This window comes from Halichoerus grypus, chromosome 1 (genome assembly GCF_964656455.1).
Source record: "Halichoerus grypus chromosome 1, mHalGry1.hap1.1, whole genome shotgun sequence".
Taxonomy (NCBI): domain Eukaryota; kingdom Metazoa; phylum Chordata; class Mammalia; order Carnivora; family Phocidae; genus Halichoerus; species Halichoerus grypus.
The window spans coordinates 175,237,319-175,257,118 of NC_135712.1; the positions used below are offsets into that span (position 1 = coordinate 175,237,319).

The 19,800-nt window shown below is 36.0% G+C and overlaps 1 protein-coding gene across 10 annotated transcripts in view; it reads right to left on the bottom strand.

Annotated features, from left to right (window-relative positions):
* CHL1 (cell adhesion molecule L1 like) overlaps positions 1 to 19,800 on the bottom strand; it is a 207,272-nt gene that overhangs the window by 57,754 nt on the left and 129,718 nt on the right. For 9 of the 10 annotated variants that reach the window (XM_036071621.2, XM_078075952.1, XM_036071623.2 and 6 more), the window contains 5 exons: positions 18,916 to 19,103; positions 6,865 to 6,987; positions 5,609 to 5,779; positions 4,626 to 4,673; positions 2,752 to 2,872 (listed from right to left, as the gene is read on the bottom strand). In XM_036071621.2, coding sequence (XP_035927514.1) covers positions 2,752 to 2,872; positions 4,626 to 4,673; positions 5,609 to 5,779; positions 6,865 to 6,987; positions 18,916 to 19,103 — 651 coding nt within the window. The remainder of the gene's footprint in view (positions 1 to 2,751; positions 2,873 to 4,625; positions 4,674 to 5,608; positions 5,780 to 6,864; positions 6,988 to 18,915; positions 19,104 to 19,800) is intronic. The other variant, XM_036071624.2, reaches the window with a different exon arrangement.

Sequence of the window (19,800 nt, forward strand, 5' to 3'; positions counted from 1 at the left end):
GGATGTCCAGTTATATTCTTGTCAATTTTTTTTCTTCTTTTTTTTAAATTTAAGGTACTGTTAGTAAATACTAACAGTATTTGAGCAATGAAATTTTGAATGAAAATATACTGCTTAATCTTTAATCCCTTTTACTATACAAACATGCACTATCTCATAATCTTAAATTTTTGTTCAGGTCCTTGTCCAGCCAATTTTTGTTTGTATACTTCCTTATAGTTCCTACATTTTTACAATGTAGCATCTTGCAGCACAATCACACCTAGCTTATGAATTTACAAAACAGAGAGGCGAGAGAGAAGAAACAGTGTGAGCCCAATGATCAACAGAGGGAAGCAACAATATCCCCCTCTAATCCTAAAGCAGCTTTTCCAGGGTGGGAGTGAGTGTGAACTGGCACATGAATGTGTACTTTCCAGTCACTGCCTCTTCTTCTGAAGGAGATTCACAGTGTCATTTCTACTATTCAAAATTTCTCTCTTCTTCACAGAATCTGTAGACCTGAAACCCTGTTTAGTTTTTCCTGTTTTAATTAATGGTATCAACATTTTCATTATGACTAACCATTTACAGAAATATCTACTACAGGCCACTTCTTCCGATTCAGAAACAATGCCATGCTTGGTTTCCCCATCCCACCCTGTCCCCTTAGCTGAAGAGAACAGTTCATTTGGTTGAAATATACGGAAATACGTTAAATGTAGAGGTAGTTTAGGGTCTGGAGGCAGAAAGGATGGAGTTCCAGCTCCACTTTTCACTGAGCTTGAAGAAGTGAATTCTAGCCTCTGGGCTTCATTTACCTAACCTGCAAATGGGAATAATGATAGCCCTGAAATGTGGCAAGGATAAAATGAGCTAATGCGTGTAAAGTGTAAAATAGAGTGCCTGACACATAATAAAGAGTACAACGTCCAAGTTATAATGATTTGTTTCTACAGAACATTCATGGTTTAAAAACTTCTTAGAAAACAATTTTTAAAGGACTCTAAAAATTTTACAATACAAAATCTGAAAGAGGACCAGGCAAGATAGATTATCCAACACAAACCCAACATGAGTAAGAGGAAGCCAGTGTAGGTGAAAACTCTTTGACACTCCATCAGGAATCATCCCGTCCCAAGGACACAGATATTTATGTCCATTTTCTTTCTATATATTGCTTCATGACATTGCATTTTCCAAAAAGCACATGAGAGCATTTGTGTTATTTTGAAAATCCGTGCAGTTCCCAGCCAACTCAAGAGGTAAATTATGGCATTTGTGGGAAATAAGAAAAAAGAATTCCTGAAATGTTCACCCTGCCCAAAGAGTCAACCAAGAATAGTGATGAATCCTGAAAGAACTGAGTTGCTACCACTGTAAACATCTATGAATAAGAACAACAGAGCAGGTAGTTACCATCATGATTCAAACTGAACCTGAGGCTTTCACCTTCTCACATAATACAGAGACCAAACTTTTGGAACAGAGGTCATGTCACAAGGCACATCTAACTAGTTACATCAAATACACTATGGCAATCTCAAACACATAAGCTGTAGATCTCTCTTTTTCAAAAGATTTATTTATTTATTATTTGAGAGAGAGTGCACGTGGGGGGGGAGGGGCAGAGGGAGAGGGAGAGAGTGAGAATCCCAAGCCAACTCCCCGCTGAGCATGGAGCCCCACTGGGGGCTCAATCTCATGACCCTGAGATCATGACCTGAGCCGAAACCTTGAGTCAGACACTTAACCGATTGAGCTACCCAGATGCCCTGCAACCTGCACGTCTTCGCTGGATGGAAGAGACATTTGCAAAACTTAGGGGTTGCAAAACCTTTAAAATGGACTCTTTTTCTTCAAAAACCAATTTAAAACTACCCATTCAGAATATATACTGAATTATGAATGACGACAATTTTTAAAATTTCAAATTCTACTTCACTAACCAGGTGCCCAGCCAAAAGAAGGCCTGAGCTTACAAGCTAATTATGTAAACTCAGGGTATTGGGATGGTGGGATGTATTTTCCCATGGTATTCCCAATGGTAGCAATGGTCGTGTGGTGGTAAGCATAGAGGGATGGTGGCAGGAAAAAGGCAAACTTTCATGACTCAGAATTAAATAAGATGGTCCCTATTTGCATAGACTCAGGATACTTACTCAACAAATGTAACGATTTTAAGAGATGACCAAGTGAAATTTCCTTAAGGCATTTTTTGGAGGATTTGGAAATGTGCACTGATTTTTCAGATATGAAAATTTGAGTTAATTATATTATTAGGTGAAGCTCTCTAAAATTACATGGTCTGGACCTCCTTGTATGCAAAGGTCAACAGGGTGAAATAATAGATACATAAGGCTCCTTGGGACCTGCAAAGGAATCAGAGCTCGTTGCATAACGAGAAGGAATAGGACAAAATGGAATCGCAGAGAGACAAAAACCCAGCAGCAACAGTAAGAGGCTGACAGCTAAGAACCTCGAGCTCTAAGGATGGCATCTCCCCACTGACTTAGGTAAGGAGAATGTTGTCATTGTCACCTCCATTCACACTATCACAAACTGACAGAACAATCTAATTATAAATCAATCTCAGTCACAGCCTGAAATCTGTAGAGTGAAGTGCAAATTACTTCCTCCAGAAATGTAGTAACAGAGTTTTTTTTAAAGAAATAATTAAAAAATGTGTGTCTAGGAGTAACTGCTTAACTGAGGCATTATTCTCTACAGAAATGGATGGACAAAGTGATAAACAGAGGTCAAGTTACTCACAGGCCTTCCGCAAAACACTCCAGCAGCAGGGTGTCCCCTTTGAGGATAGTAACTGAAGACTCACTGCCCCGTTCAGTAGGAGGCAACAGCAGTCTGGGTTTCCTTTGCTTGATCGAATTTGCTATAATACAAAAAAGTCACAAATTTTTTCCAGACTAAGAGTGTTAAAATCCCATGGCACTAAATCTTTCTTAAAACATACTTAAACATATATACCTATATGTACCTATGTATATATATACACAGACACATTTTTAATATATCACCATTTAAATAGACTCCATTCTTACCATAAAGCATGGATTGTCCTTCAGATGCATTAACTTAGCGGAGTACCAAGTTTTAAGAAGGTTGTGATCGAAACCACATCTTCAAATTCCAGAAGTTCAAGATAATTAGTTTCTTGATGAAAGCCCTTAAGAGTTAACTGATAGTCTATGATTTTATATCCTACACTTTAATCATACCTGGCCATGTTTGACGGCTGTGTAAAAATAAAAATATTTTTATTTAATTTAATGTACCTAAGTATTTGATAAGATTCTTGTTATAATACAGCTCCCTAGGCCTTGCTCCCAGAAATTGATTCAGGAAGTCTGTGGTGGACCCCATGCATCTATGAAGTTATCAAGCTCTTTAAGATGACTCTGTTTACAGTCTCAGCCCCTCAAAGAGAAACACGGTTGTAGGGAAGGATTAGCAAGCACTCTCACTAAAAACATATGGAACCGTTCCATTTGTTACTTCTCAAGAGTACTTTTCAAATACAATGGCAAATGAGGAAGTCCATTTTCAATGTAAATTTTAACAGCATTTCCAACTGTTTACAGAAATTGTTTTTTTTTTTCCCATCCAATGTCAATGTGATTTGACATGACGTGGGAAGTATAAACAGCTGACATTCAGAGTAGAGAAATGAAGGGCACTGGTACCAGCGTTTACATGCGACAGTTCCTTGTAAGTATTTATGGAAAAATAATTGTTGAACACACATTTTATGCAATTATTTTTCACTGAGTGCTACAAAGATACAATATACATGACTGGGTTATTGACCTCAACGATCATGAAGGTGGGGATGTATGCTCATCAGTCCACCGTCAAACTGAGCGTGTACCAAAAAGAGCCCTCATCCAGCCCTTGTGATGTTGCCAGTGTATCAGATATCTAGATTAAGACACTGGTTCCAATGGTATAAAGGACCTGTGTTGCATTCAAGTAAAGGATTCTTCTCGTTGTGGAAAACTAGCTTACTATAGAATTCAGATTTACTCAGGCATCTTCCAAAAAACACTAGCTCTATTAGATGTTCTGTGGGGGGTAAAAATGAAATATTTCACAGACAAATGAGTTTGCAAAATGTTGCAGACTGTATTCTTTCTCAGAGTTACAATAGACAGTCCCATGTTAAGTATTCTGAGAAGTCTTACTAGAAAAATAACCATTTTACTTTCTTAAATCTAGTGTTTCTCTACTTCTGTTGATACTCAACCATTTCTTTTTCCTTTATGCATGTAACAGCTATCAACCAAAATGTCACTCAACCATGGCAGACATTTTAGGAGATGCAAAATAATTACTCCATTAAAAAATATGCATATATATATGTGTGTGAGTGTATGTGTTTTTGTCTATATGAATTATATTACATATATACTTTTACAAAGTGATGAATTTATAAATATCACTCCTTCACACATATTTAAGGAAGGAGGGGGCAATAGAAACCTCTATGCTCAGGCGTTTTCCTTTATAAAAATATTAGTATTTTAATATACTCATGAAGATATTAAAGGAAAAATTTAAATTCTGAGATGACAATGAGCTACAAAAGGTAAAAATAAATGCCAACATTCTTCATGTGATCGACTTACCCTTGGAACCAATTTCTGTGGATGAACTTGAGTCATTAGCATGCCTTACTGAAATAAAAAAAAAATCAAAGAAAAAACTCACAAACATAATGGTAGATGCTGATATCAATAATGAATGAAAAGTCATAGTTTTCTCTTAGAAAGATTACAAAATGAGATACAACCATGCTTCACTAGAACATCATCTTTGGGGATATATTGGAAAAAAAATATTATAATGAGTTTAATTTTAAACCACCACAGCTGAATCCAGGTCAAGTGGACACAAATTACAGCTCTGTTGAAGAGAATTGGGGCTGCCAAAAGGTATGCTATAGTGAAGGCCTGGCATAGTGTATCTACACAGAAGATGGAAAAAACCATGAACCAAATCAGACAATGGAATGGTAATGCCAACTTGCGACTCTACCAGAGCCAAATATTCAGTCAGTGAACTGTCAGGGATTATTTTTTGGTTCTTTCTCCCACTAATGACTTTTTCCCATTTGGGAACCCAGACTGGCATCTGCAGAATCAAGTAGGGAAGAGAAGCAACCCACATAACTTTGCCAATTTGGGAAGGACAACAAAGCTTGATGTGATAAAAATTATAATACTCATTCTTTTTATTTTTGACTCTTGTTTTCTCTCACATTTGCAGCCTGCTGGTTACTCAAGATCACAATGCATCAAAGCCTGAGACTTGCTTCAGAAACCCTGGAATATTGCTGTGTATTTCACCCACTGCAAAGGACCAGATCCTGCAGATGTCAAATGAAATATACTTGTACTGTGAATTGAGATTTGATTTTCTGGCTCTGAGAGACAGAGCTACTGTAGGTCTGCAGCTGCAGATGTCTCTTTCATCTGGATGAAGTCTCTAGAGTTGAGCTAAACAATGGCGGAAAATATCAACCCAGCTTTAACTGGCTTCAGCCAGAATGAAATTACAGGCACATTTGTATTCAGCATTCACGATGGAACGATAAATTATTTGGACTTACAACTGTTAACTGTTAGTTTCATTGGCATTTTCTGCACAATAGTCCTCAATCTCGGGAATGCGGCAAAGCAACAGTAATCATTCCGGCTGTCTTTTTCTTCCACATTTGCAAAGTACAGATCTCCCTTTTGGCTCATGTATACTCTTTCATCTTGTTCAATGTGTTCTAATTCTGGAAAGAAACATCTCGTCATTAATAGGGGCAACTGTCCTTTATTGTGCCTCATCCCCCTTCTTCATTTTCCTTTCTTTCCTATTATTTCATTTTGTTTTCTTTTCATGCTTGTTCTTCCTATTCCTTGTAAGTCTCATCTTACAAAAAGAACAATGAGTGAGAAGTAAAAAGCAAACAAACAAACAAAAAACAACCCTCTGGGAGCATGCTTTCAACCATTAACCAAGGAAGCCCCTTGGTGGACAACCAGTCTGTAGATTCCACCTCTCTTTTCCATCTAAGCCTCTACTTCTGTATTGGCTTATCTGAAAACTGGTTCAATTGGTCCAATCAAACAGATCTCCCCAAAAGTTGTGTCTGAGAGAGATATTAATCTGTCTTTCCTGGATGCAGTCTGGAATGTTCCAGGGTGACTGGAGTCTGGAATGTTTGGCTGCAGCCAAGAATAGTTTCTCTCACTTTCTTCCGAGGACTATATAAATATTGTCATTTTTCTCTCGGGACCACAATGAGAAAACATTTAGGGCACATTGTGAAGGCACATGCCAGAAGGACTTTACAAGAAGCTGTAATTTCAACTCGAGTATTAATACAATTTTTTTTTGGCAAATTAAACACAAAGGTTAAGACTAATTTCTCTGTGGGTCACCGTCTATAGTGGTAGAACATTATTAAAATAGAAATCTAACACTAGCAACACAGACCCAAGCATCCTCAACTTTAACATGGATAATATTCCAAAGGTAAGTAAGTTGTTTGGAATATAGAAAGTATTTTCTTCATAGACATACTTTACCATATCAATAGCTTCTACTCTCTCAGATATGATAAAACCAAGAGAAATATTTAGGGGCTTTCTAGTGTTTTCACATATATCCTTAAAAGAATAGTTAAAACTTGGAACACACTATATAGATGGACATAATTTTTTGAAAATCTATTTCATTCCATAATGATAATGTTTTTTCCTTTTTTTCCCCCATGTTGATAATCTTAGATTATTTTTTAATCTTTGTTTCCCTATGTTATTTGACATGATACATGAAATTAAAATCCTATGGATGGTACAGAATGTTACTTACCAATATTCATCCAATAAATGTGTAGAGGTGGAAGGCCTCTGGGAGGGTTGCATGGGAGGACGATTGGATCTCCCTCCTCCACTTCAAGAGGGTCAATTTTTTCTTTTGGGAATTTTGGTACATCTTGTAAAAAAAAAAATCATTTAAGACATTATGTTAAAATTAACTTTTAATGTTATAAGAAATATATTAAAACCTTCTTTTTAAAAAATAGAGTATTTTTAACAAACTCAATGCCCCAAATATTGGTTCTCCTATCTCCCCTGCAGAAGAAAATACTGTTAAGAATCTGGGGTGCAACCTTATATAACTTTAAAAATGCTCCTACATTTCACAAGTGTAGACAACAAATATTTTTGCTACGTGACATCAACTGGCAACAATATGCTTGTGCATATTTCTCTGCACAGAGATACAAGTTGTGAGTCACAGGATTCACTGAGTTTAAATTCTGATAGATATCGTACTTTTTTTCTTCAAACACTGTGATTTATTTTCTAGGCAGGTACATATTCTCTGTCTCTGGCTTTATGGTGAAGCCCTTGAATGTGATGGGCAAATATGCTATTCAAAGTATAACCAAACTAAATTAAAAATTCAAAGACCACGTGGGAAAAATGGTACAAATAACAATGAAAAGACAAACATGACCACTTTAAGTTGCTAAGAGAACCTTCCACTTTGGAATCACTCCCAGAAAATGAAATTTCAAATGAAATGGAACTGATGTAGGAAAGGAGACTTCGCAATAATTTAACATATTGTTTCTTTCCCATGCTGGAGGCACTTTCCTAAAAGAGCAACACAATTACAATGGGAATAAAAGTCACAACTATGCAGAATTGGAAATCCAGCATGAATGTGTGATTATTTTTATGAAATTATTTATAAGGTAGTTTTAAGAATACTCAAAATGTATTCTGCTTGAACACTATATTGATACCTTTAGGTTTTATGAGGGGCTTTGAATGATAGAATTACTCAGGCTGTTATGGAAGATAAGGACCTTAAGGTATTTATAACATTGTTGGCTTGATGGAATTTATCAGGGGGTATTCCATCTCTGTATTTCATTCTTAAATGGTGGTTCACAAAAGATTATCATTATTCTTGGAAGTCTAAAGATATACTCATTTATTATAAAATTCTTCTTGAGAAGCTTTGTGCATTTCCTACGTATTTGTTCTCTTGCCCTCAACCCTGACCCCAACTCCTGAGTGGTTGAAGGAATTTGCTGACCTTTCTCTTATCAGTGCACCAGCTAGTTACAATGAATTGCTTTTTGTCTAAATTCAAGGACCCTTCAAGGCATAGCACTTCAGGGGCAGTGGGCTATATACAGTGCCTTTGCCAATTTGGAAGGCAAGCTTCAATCATGTGACAATCCTCGACTCCCTCTTGGTCAACCCATTGTAGCAGATTTCTCTTGGCAAGGCTGGAAACATGTTTGAAATGTCAACTATCTTGGAATCCTTTTTTTGCTTTGGTAGCATGAAATTTCCACCAAAAGACAGGAAAGCATGTTTGGGACATTCACAATGGTAAGATCTTGTAAATAAAATATCAGTGCCACCTATTTGGTAATGCCTTAGCTTTGACCGAAAGCAAATGCTATACAAATCATTTTGTAGAAAGTATACTTTATGCAAGTAATGTGTAGAAACTTACAAAACTATTATATGCCCAAAGCTCCAAATTCACATCACTTGTTTAGCGTAACTTGCTATAACTGAAGCCCTGTGTTCTTTGGTATTGAAATTAACAGTGCTATCAGATAGCTATTGAATCTGTTTATACTCAGATACAAGGGGCAATAGAGGAAGAGAAACATAGACAATGGAAAGAGCCTGTAATCCTGTTTCATAACAAGCAAACTCTACAATGCTTTACAGGAATACACAGTTCCCTGGGTGACATCTATTGTAAAGTAGCTAATTAATAAGATATATAAAGCTTTAATTGGAGAGCTCCCCTTAGGAGTATTCAGAAAATTCCAATGATTCAAACTGCCAATGAAGCACTAGCATCCATGCATTAATTAAATCTAGATTATAAAATTCTAATTCCAAAGATGTAAATATGTAATTCAACTGGCTTCCAAGGCATCAATAATAAAAATAAAGAAAATAAAATTTATAAGTCTATCAAACACTTTATCACATACCATAAATCTTCACAACAGTTTTTGACCAAAGATGAAATTAATATCAGGAAACAAGGGGAGAATATTTACATATTTAATCATTTAAGGTCTGAGAATAGATAATATAAAAGACATTAATTTGTCAGTATTTTTTTTTATGGTCTTCTTCTTCGACTCTGAAACTATTTAGTAAGTATGAGTCCATGCTAGAAAGTGAACATTTTAATGGCCATAGATAAATGTGGAATTTAATTACTGTAACTCAACAGCAGGCATGAATTTTATCTTAATTCAAATAAAGAAATGACTCCATTTAAAAATAACTCCAACCAATGACTTTGGTTAATTGTATTTCTCTGGTGATAAACATTAGCATTGTTGAGTTTGGACAGATGCGATACTTTTAAAAGTGAATTGTAAACAATCATTTTTCTTTTGTGTAAAGCAACTACATTGCTTTCGCTTGCCAACATATTTTAAAATGAGTTCTCCATCAACAGCAAAAACACAATCACTTAATTATGTTTCACTAACACTGGACTTGACCATGGAATGGCCTTTCTATAAAGAAATCAGAATCTACTTGTACATCAGCATCTACCTAAGCAGAAGTTTAAGAATGTTTGAAAATCCCATAATAACCAAGTCTACATGAAGTCAATTTCCTTTATATATAATGTCCCTACCAGTCTATCTGCATCAGGAAATCAAGCAGTTGATAGCACCCATCTTTGTTTACTGTTCTCCAATAGGCTCGCACAGTTATTATTCAGTGTTGCAGACAAATTTCTAGTAACAACTCCAATGGTACAGTTTCCTAAAAACCCAGCCAGAATCTAGCATGAAGAACTCTTCTAGAAACTAGATAGGTGGACAGCAGTCTTCTTACTGGAACTATCAATATAAAGCAAACCAGCAAGTACAAAATTTCTAGGACCTCTACAAGTTCAGATGGTGACGATGAGCTTTGAAACTCATCACTTCAATTCTTTCAACCTAAGATACTGAAAAAGTAACATCTTTGTACTTGAAATGCAGATGACTTCTAAAAAAATATATTTTGTATTTATAGTATATTATGTATAAACTGGGTTCTGGCCCAGGCACTCAAACTAACTAGCCATGTAGCTTCAGACCAGTATTTTTACCCTTCTGTGCCCCCACTTATTTTTCTCTGGGATCCTAGAGTCCTTTGAAATCGCCTCTCTACTAGACTAGAAGTTTCTTAAGGGCAAGGATATTATAAAATTTAAGTTGTACAGTCTCACCATGCCGACATGCTTAATAATAAAAATAATGAGATAGCATCAGGATAATTTAACTTAATACAAATTGTGCTAACTAAACCACTTAAATGAAAAAGGTACAGGCGACTTAACCACTATGAAGTTATGTAACTAGAGATAATCTTTCTCTTATACTCAAGAAATCACATCAAGTCTTCTTACACTCCTATCTCTCCATGAGTCTGACACTTGACTGCCAAGGTATTTCCAACAAAAAAGTATAACTTATTTCAGCTCATCTAGAGGACATGTTACCTGAATGATCAAAGTGTAGGCAGCACTGTACGGCACCGGGGTTATACACATAAACTAGAGCCAGCTGCTTGGGGCTGATTCCTGGCTTCCTCACTTACTATGTGATCTGACCTGTTACTTAATGTGCTTCCGTTTCCTCACTCAACCTGCAATGACACCTCATTTATTGATTTGTGTCAACGTTTAAATAAACCATTTTATATAAATCAATTAAATAGCATGGGGCACTTGAAAATCACTCAATATATGCTGGCTATTATTCAAGTATTTTCACTTCGTACGGTACACCCTGCCATACTGTATGAAATGAGATGGGCAAAGGGACATAGAACTTTCTTCTGTTGCGCCTTCTGATTTTCTCTATAGCCTACATTGTAACAACTTCTGTAATTTTATGCAAATATTTGCAATTAGCTTTTACAGAGGTAGGGAGGGGGCCAGAGGGAAGAAACAGTATGTATTTCATGTAGAACCTATGGTTTAAAGATACTCCTCCCCATTACTGGGCAAACCTTCCTATGGCCATAGAACTTTATCTATCTTGACTTACCTCTCTATTTACAGGACTGGACGGTGAGCTTTTTGAGTTTCTTACATTTCCATTGAATGTGTTTGGCGAATTGCTTACAGTCTGACATCATTATCATGAATGCATGCCACTGAGCTCACATGCTGTATCAACCCTAAGTCTAGTTTCCATCTGTAGAGAAATTTAATTGATTCCCATTTCCTATAGAGTACCCCATTAATCCATTTAGGACTACAGAGAAATAACACTGCCTTTCAGTCTATGAGCTCGTAATGAATTCACACTAAGGAAGGACACCCAAACCAGCCCATTTCATTCTAGTCATTCACACAATCTGATAGATGAGAGGAAAATCCTTGATCTTAATTAAAACCTGTAAAACTCAAAGTTGAACTCTCAACTTAACAAATTGATCTTCTTTAGTTGGTTTGCATACATCAGTAAAAGAAATTAGCATATGCTACCAGACCCTGCTTTTGCTACCCTACCCCTCCCAAATCTGAGCAGTAAATAGCCAAAGTATGTCTTAAGGGAATTGTCCTGAGGAATCTGAGGAAGCTATACAAATGTAGAACCCAGCAGACCAGAAATTCTAATTGGTTTCCATTAAAACAGTATATAGTGGATTGCATCTTTAAGCCTGCCATTTCCTAGATTATTTTAATAGTGTGTGGAAATTGCTTTAGTACCCTTATTCATTCTTTTATTCTTCAGCCTATGAAACAATAAATCAGAAACTGATAATATGCATTCAAGCAGCATCTGGAAGCATGCAAAGGAAGAACAGCATAGCATGACATCTTTACCATTTTTAAGCATCCCAGTTAGTACACATGACAACCAAAAGACTCCCAAATAGTATATAACTAAATGCTTCAAAAACTCCAGAGAATTTACATGTGGATTTCCTAAGAGCACTATTTGTAAGAGCCAAAATTTGGAAACAATCCAAATGGATATCAACTGGTGAAGGGATAAACAAATAGTGGTACATCCATACAATGTAATGTTATTTAGCCATAAGAAGGAGCAAACTACTAATATATGCTAAAATGTGAATAAATCACAAAACACGCTAGGTGGAAGGAACTAGATGGAAAAAATCATGTATGGTATGATTCCATTTATATGAAATGTTCAGAAAAAAAATTACTGAGGCAGAAAGCAGATTAGTGACTGCCTAGAGCTAGGGGTAGGAAGAGAGAGTATCTACAAATGGGCATAAGGAATCTTTGGGGAATGATGAAAATGTTCTAGTACTAGATTATGATAATGATTGTACTAAAATTTTATTTTAAAAACTCACTGATTTTACATTCAAAACTGATAAAATTTGTGGTATATAAATGATGCCTCAAAAAGTTGTTTTAAAAAATCAGAAAGTGGGAGCACCTGGGTGGCTCAGTTGGTTAAGCATCTGCTTTCGGCTTGGGTCATGATTTCAGGGTCCTGGGATTAGGCCCCACATCCGGCTCCCTGCTCAGCGGGGAGTTTGCTTCTCCCTCTCCCTCTGCTGCTCCCCATGCTTGTGCTCTCTTGCTCACACACACACTCTCTCTCAAATAAATAAATAAAATCTTTGAAAAAAATCAGAAAGGGGGTGCCTGGGTGGCTCAGTTGGTTAGGCATCTGTCTTTGGCTCAGGTCATGATCTCAGGGTCCTGGTATCAAGCCCCCCTTGGGCTCCCTGCTCAGCAGGGAGTCTGCTTCTCCCTCTCCCTCTGCCCTTCCCCTCCTCTGTCTCTCTCTTTCTCAAATAAATAAATACAATCTTTAAAAAAATAAAAATAAATTTTAAAAAATCAGAAAGAAGAATCACTAGAGGCTGAGACAGAGGAGGGATGCTAACTGGAAAAGGCTGATCTGTGCTCTGAATGACAGGCAGTACTGAACAGCCCAAATGGAATCATTTATATCATTTTAACTGCGCTGGTGGTTGTCAAAATGAAGGCTAGAAAGAACCTTACCTTCTCCCCAAACTCACTCACCACATTCATAGGATAGAAATTTCTTGAGGACAGTCTTTGTTTGTTCACTGCTATCTCTCAAATTCCTAGAAAAGTGACTGGCACATGAGGGGAGCTTAATAAAGATTTGTTGAATAATTCACTGACTAACTCTCCAAGCCATATTGTGGAAAATCCATTTAGTTAAATGATTTTTTCCATGTTTGAAAACAGTGCGTTGTGTTTGGTTGGTTGGTTTTTCTTTTACTCTTTCATTCCCTAGCAAACTCAACTGCAGTGTTACTGAAAGCAGAAAACTTAACATTGGGTATAAAGGTTTCTGTTTGTAGAAAGTAATAACGGGATTTTCAGTTATTTTCCTCATGTGAAAACTTAGGTAGCTAAAGCCTTTAAGGTTAGTCTAATGAAAACTTTAAGAAATCAGATGAAACTCTAAAATTTGAATCACAATGTTTCTATCGATATAGTTATAGAATTGATTCTCTACAGCTTAAGAAAAGAATCAATTGATAAAGGTTGCAGGAAGCTTTAAATGGTCTCTGATTTATAAACCCCTAGGAATTGGGGTAGCGGTCCTATTCAACATAGAAATGATTGTAGAACGCTGTTAGACAATGAAGTAATTTCAGGAGAGACTGGAAATGATGCATAAGAAACCTAATTTATTTTGCTCTTTTCAACAGCAGCAGAAAAACAGGGTAATTACCCACTACATGGCTCACATGCGACTCTCATCTCTTCATTGCAATGCTAGCAGATTCAGGCCAGAATTATCCTCACATTGTTCACCCCTTCACTTGGTCTGCTTAGATAATGAGAGAAAATATTTTTTAAAACCCTTTAATTGCTGAATCTTATACTAACATGTACCATTTGCTTCTCTGCAATAGATCTAGCTACTGCCTTTTCCTTTGTGTCTCCATGGCAACCATCAGAGTTCAGGTTAGGGATCACGCTAATGCCTTGCCTCCTACAACAGATTTTTAATACCTCTCTCTTGCACACGTATCTTATTTCAGTTATTTCAGGTAATTAGATAGGTAGATTATATGGTTATAGTTAGACTACAATATGTAGTTTTATAATATAAACTATAATATGACTACAGTTATATACCTAGAGACAATGTATCTGTCTAGTTTTATGACCACGACCACAAATATCATTGTAATACTTTCTGATCCAGAATTCATGAACATCTCCTATTGAATGTCACTTCAAACCTAAACTCCTGAGGCCAGTTTTCAAGTTTACCGTCAGTACTTTGTCCATTACTATGCTATCATATCTTACTTAATAACCCAGTACATCTAATTCAGACAAATAAGCATGCTATTGATTAACTATGCATATACAAAAATGCCATTTATATAGAAAAAAAATGAAACAAAGAAATACAACACTCTTTTATCCACCACCCATCATACAAAAAATACCTTTACCTTCCTGTCTGCTGCAGAATCCATCCCCTCCCCCATTCCCTTTGAGGTATCTATTATCCTGAGTCTTTTTTTCATCATTCTCTTGCTTTTCATTACAATTTTACCACATACAACCATACCCCTAAACAATATTTTATCTTTACATATTTTGAATTTATATTAATAAAATCATATTGTATGTATTCTTCCAAGATTCGCTTTTATTGTGCAACATATTCCTAAGATTCATCAATTTTCACTGCTGAGTAGTATTTTTTGTATGACTATACCACAATAGATTTATTCATTCTTATCATCAGTAGACTCATGTTTTTTCCAATGTATTTTTAATTCAAGCAATGGTACCACAAATAGGCCCAATGGACATGGATGACATTCACATGTGTGACGAAGGAAATGGAATAGCGAGGTTACAGGTGAGAGCATCTTCAATTAAGGAGTCAATGACAAGTATTTTCCACAGACCAGGTAGAAAAGTATACCTGCAACAGTGGTAGATACATATTATAGTAGCTGCCTGTTCCCACCTAAAATTGTTACTCTCAGACTTCGTAATATTTCCCAATTCTGTGGGAACAAATGCTTTTATTATTTGGGTTATGGTTAATCTATTTCTGATTACTAACGATGTTGAGCACATTCTCATTGGCCATTCCAGTCTGAGGTACAAGTCTATGTCTTTTGCCACTTCACTTCTTTTTCCTTATAAAATTATTTTTTATAATTTTCTTTTAAAATTATTTATAAATACATAACATTATTTTTAGTTATAGTCATTGGCAATGATTTTTTTTCCCCGGGTTGTGGCTTATCATTTCACTTTCTTCCTGAGGTCTTCTGATTTTAAAAAGGGGTTCTAAAAATCAAATGTAGTCAAATAATCCTTAGTGATTTCCTTAACGGAACTTCAATGCGTCTTATTTAAGAAAACTTCCCTACCCTAAAATCATAAATACACTCTCCGAATCATTTTTTTAATTTTTAAAAATATTTTTTTCCCTTTCGAAGTTTAGGCTTTAATCTACCTGGAATGGATTTTTTATATAACGTGAGGTAAGACTCCAAATAAATGTATCTCTACATGGACAATCAGTCGTTCCACCCCATTAAGTTAGGAGGGAAGGAAGGAGTGGAGGAAGGAAGGGAGGAAGGAAGGAAGGAAGGAAGGAAGGAAGGAAGGAAGGTGAGGGAGGGAGGGAGGGAAGGAAGGAATCCACGCTAGTGTTTTCATAGTGCTTTCACATGTACAAGGGTTTGTTTCTGGGTTCTCTATGCTGTTCCATCTATCTAATCCCATTCACAGCCATACTGGCTTAATCACTAAAGTTTTACATTGAGCCTTGTTATCAAATAAGGCCAAGTCCTTTTGACTTGTTCTTATTCTTCAAGAGTTTCTACCAAATTCTGCCCTTTGCTCCTCAAATATATTGTGAATCACCTGGTCACATTCCACAAACATGTCAAAACCAAACTAGAGATTTGGATTTCAATTATTCTATATATCAAGTCATGGAGAGTTGACATTTTAGCTTTACTGAGTCTTCAAATCCATGAAAAAGGTATATTTTTTCTATGTATCTAGATCTTTTAAAAATATTTTTCAATAATTGTGCATACTTTTCAACTATAAAGGTTTCACACCCCCTTGTTGGATTTATTTTTTTTTTAGATATTTTATTTATTTATTTGAGAGAGAGAGAGAGCAAGAGAGAGAGCATGAGCAGGGGGGTAGGGGCAGAGGGAGAAGCAGACTCCCTGCTTATCAGGGAAGCCCGATGCCAATGCGGGGCTCCATCTCAGGACTCTGAGATCATGACCTGAGCCGAAGGCAGACACTTAACGACTGAGCCACCCAGGCACCCCTGCTTGTTGGATTTATGTTCTGCTTCTGTATTATTTTATCCCTTCAATCTCTTTTGAGTTTATTATGTTACCTTAAATTAGCTCATGCATTTTCATCTTAAAATTATGCTACCTAAAAAGCTTAGATTATTAATTTCCATATCTTCTTATTTTCTAATGTATGTTTTCTAAGATGAAAAAATCCCTCTAAATAATGCTTTAGCTAAAGCATGCTTTGTTATGTAGAATTTCTACTACTGTCACTTCAAACTATGTTCTATTTTCTTTTGCCATTTCCTATTTGACCTATGAGTTACTTAGACTTCCATTTATTAATTTTCAAAGATATAAGACTTCTCTAATTTTGTTTTTATTATTGATTTCTAACTTAATTGCATTTTGGTCATATTTACTTCATAGCTAATATGTCATCAAATTTTGAAAAAAATGCATTCTGCAGTTTTAGGTACAATGTTCTCTATGTGTTCATTAGATGGACCTTATATTTGGGTTCTTTAAATCTTCCACAGGCTTACTGATGTTTTCTCTGCTTGAGCTACCGAAAAATAAAATACATATGTTAATATCTCTCATTATTATGATAGATGTGCCCATTTCCAATTGTAATCTATGTTTGTTTCATATATTTTAACATTATATATGCCTAGTGAATTAATCTTCAGGAAGCCTTTTAAAAATAAATTCTGTTTTGACTGATAATTCAGCCATTCCTACTTTGTTTTGAATAGCATTTATCTGGAACATTTTTTCTATTTTTTAGTTTCAGCAATTCTGTACCCTTATGACTTAGATGTGTTATGCAGTAAACAATTTTTATCTTTCTTAAAAACAACAACAACAACAAAAAACTTGAAGCATTTAATCTATTTACTTTCATCTTCAATTAATCATATATTTGGATTTATTTGCGTAGTTTTTTCTTTTTCACATATTTCTTACCTTTTTCTTTTTCTCCCTCAAACATAGGCTCTTAATCATTCATATTTTACTCTATACTTTTAATGTAATTGCTTTATAAATCTTAAGATCCATACTTTACTTGTAAGACTCTAAATCTGATTTATCTTCTCTCCTCTAGAATTATACAAGGACTTTAGAATAATTTAAATCCAGTCGCCTGTCCCAATTTTTAGGATAAGGCACACATGTTTTTCAGTATTTGTTTTTCTGAGGTTTGTATACATTCTCACCCGCCCCCTCTGCCCCCAGGATAAAGTGTCCACATCCTGGAAGGTCTATGACTCTGAAACTCTTCAGTATCTACAAGTCTGCAAGAAGAAATTGCCAAATGGAAGCTGTCGAAAGTTTTCTACATAAGAATTTACTTTGCAAAGATTTCAGTTAGAACCATATAATGTTGGATACCTTAAGATTAGGGAAAACAAGAGACCAAAAGTGGAAGCTGGTCACCAGTGATCCCATGCTGCACAGGCAAAAATATGGTAATGAGGAAGTCACTTAATCTTCATCATAGTTATTGATAAGTATCACCCTTAACAGTAAAGGAGTTTACAGTTTTCCATGATTATTATTTATGGAAAACATTAATATATACTGATTGCTCGTTCTCCTCCCCTAATGGGCACTCATATTACTGAAGTTAAGTAGGGCTATGGGATCTGCCATAGCCCTAACAAACTACGAGAAGTTGCCTGCACAATTTCTTGTTGGAAGTAATTTTTCATGCTCTCTGCCCCAGACTCTTTGACCAAAGTGGCATTAAGTTTTCACATGGTACAGCCACAGGATGATGCCATCTCTATCAGCCTGGACCTCCAAGAGGCTTCATGGAGAACAAATGCCCTGAAGAGCTACAAGGCCCACAGCCAACTGCATAATCAGGGAATAAACACAGGGGCCTGGAGAGTACTTGTTACTGCAGTATCATTAAGCCACATCCAACCAATGTATTTAACTTAATTTTCATCCTATGAGGCAAAGCAGACACTATTTTTTCCCCCATGTTAGATATAAGAATACTGAAACACAGCAAATTTATATTGCTTTCAAAGATCATCCACTTTTGGGGCCCCCGGGTGGCTCAGTTCAGTGTCCAACTCTTGGTTTTGGCTCAGGTCATAATCTCAGTGTCATGAGATGGAACCCCAAGTTGGGCTCCACACTCAGTGTGGAGTCTGCTTGAGATTCTCTCCCTCTGCCCCTCTCCCCACTCGTTCTTGCTCCCTCTCTCTCTCTAAAACAAATAAATAAATCTTAAAAAAAAAAAAAAGATCATCCACTTTTAAGTATCAAGACCTAGAGGATAGTTTCACTTATAAATGAAATATAGGTTTCATTGGGGGGTGGGAGTATGGGGTAACTGGGTGATGGGCATTAAGGAGGGCACGTGATGTAATGAGCCCTGGGTATTATATAAGACTGATGAATTACTGAACTCTACCTCTGAAACTAATAATACACTATATGTTAATCAATTGGATTTAAATTAACAAAAGGAAAAAAGAAATACAAGGCATATATAAGCTGGTAATTAAATTAAGAATGTGTCATTATTTTACTCAACACTAAAACATTTGTAAAGTGAAATCTCCATTGTAACACTTACTTGGAACTATAAATTCTATTTCTTCTGACATAGCAACTCCCAGTTTATTAGAAGCAAAGCAGCGGTATTTCCCTTGAAAGTGAGATATGTGCCCCTCATTTGGGATCTTAAAGGTTCCTGAGTTGTTGGATACAATGATCCGAGAGTCAGAGAGATCAAAAGGCTTGTCATCCTTAGTCCACATAAATCTGTAAGATAAAACTAGAGTGAACAATCCTGAAAAGTCAAAACATACTTCCTAATTTTAAAGTGGTAATAAACAAATGCACAGATATGACAAAAGGAAAACATTTTATGGTAAAAAAAATATTTTTAATGGACTATATAACAGAATACAAAAAAAGTCTCAGAAGAGTCTGAGAAATCTTATAAGTTGCTATAGACTGAATGTTTATGTCTCCCCCAAATTCATATGTTGAAGCCTAATCCCTAATGTAGAAGTGTCTGGAGGTAGAGGATGGGGGAGGTGATCAGGTCATGAGGGTGGAGTTCTCATGAATAGGATTTGCATCCTTATGAAGGAGGCCCCAGAGAGCATTTTTGCTCTCTTCTGCCATGTGAAGTTACAGCAAGAAAACAGCTGTCTATGAACCAGAAAGCAGGTCCTCATCAGACACCAAATCAGTGAAGGCCTTGATCTTGGTCTGCCTAGCCTCCAGAACCATGTGACAAATGTACATTTGTTGTTTACAGCACCCAGTCTGTGGCATTTTTATTATAGCACGCTGAAGTAAGACCAAGCCATAAAAAAACTCTAACAACTGAGAAAACAGAAATTCAAGATAGGTTTTGTTCTGTTCTTTTTAAAGTTATTTTTTAATTTTTTCAATTAGAAAGGTATTTTACTAATACTTGAAGACTACTAAATCTAAAAACATATAAAAT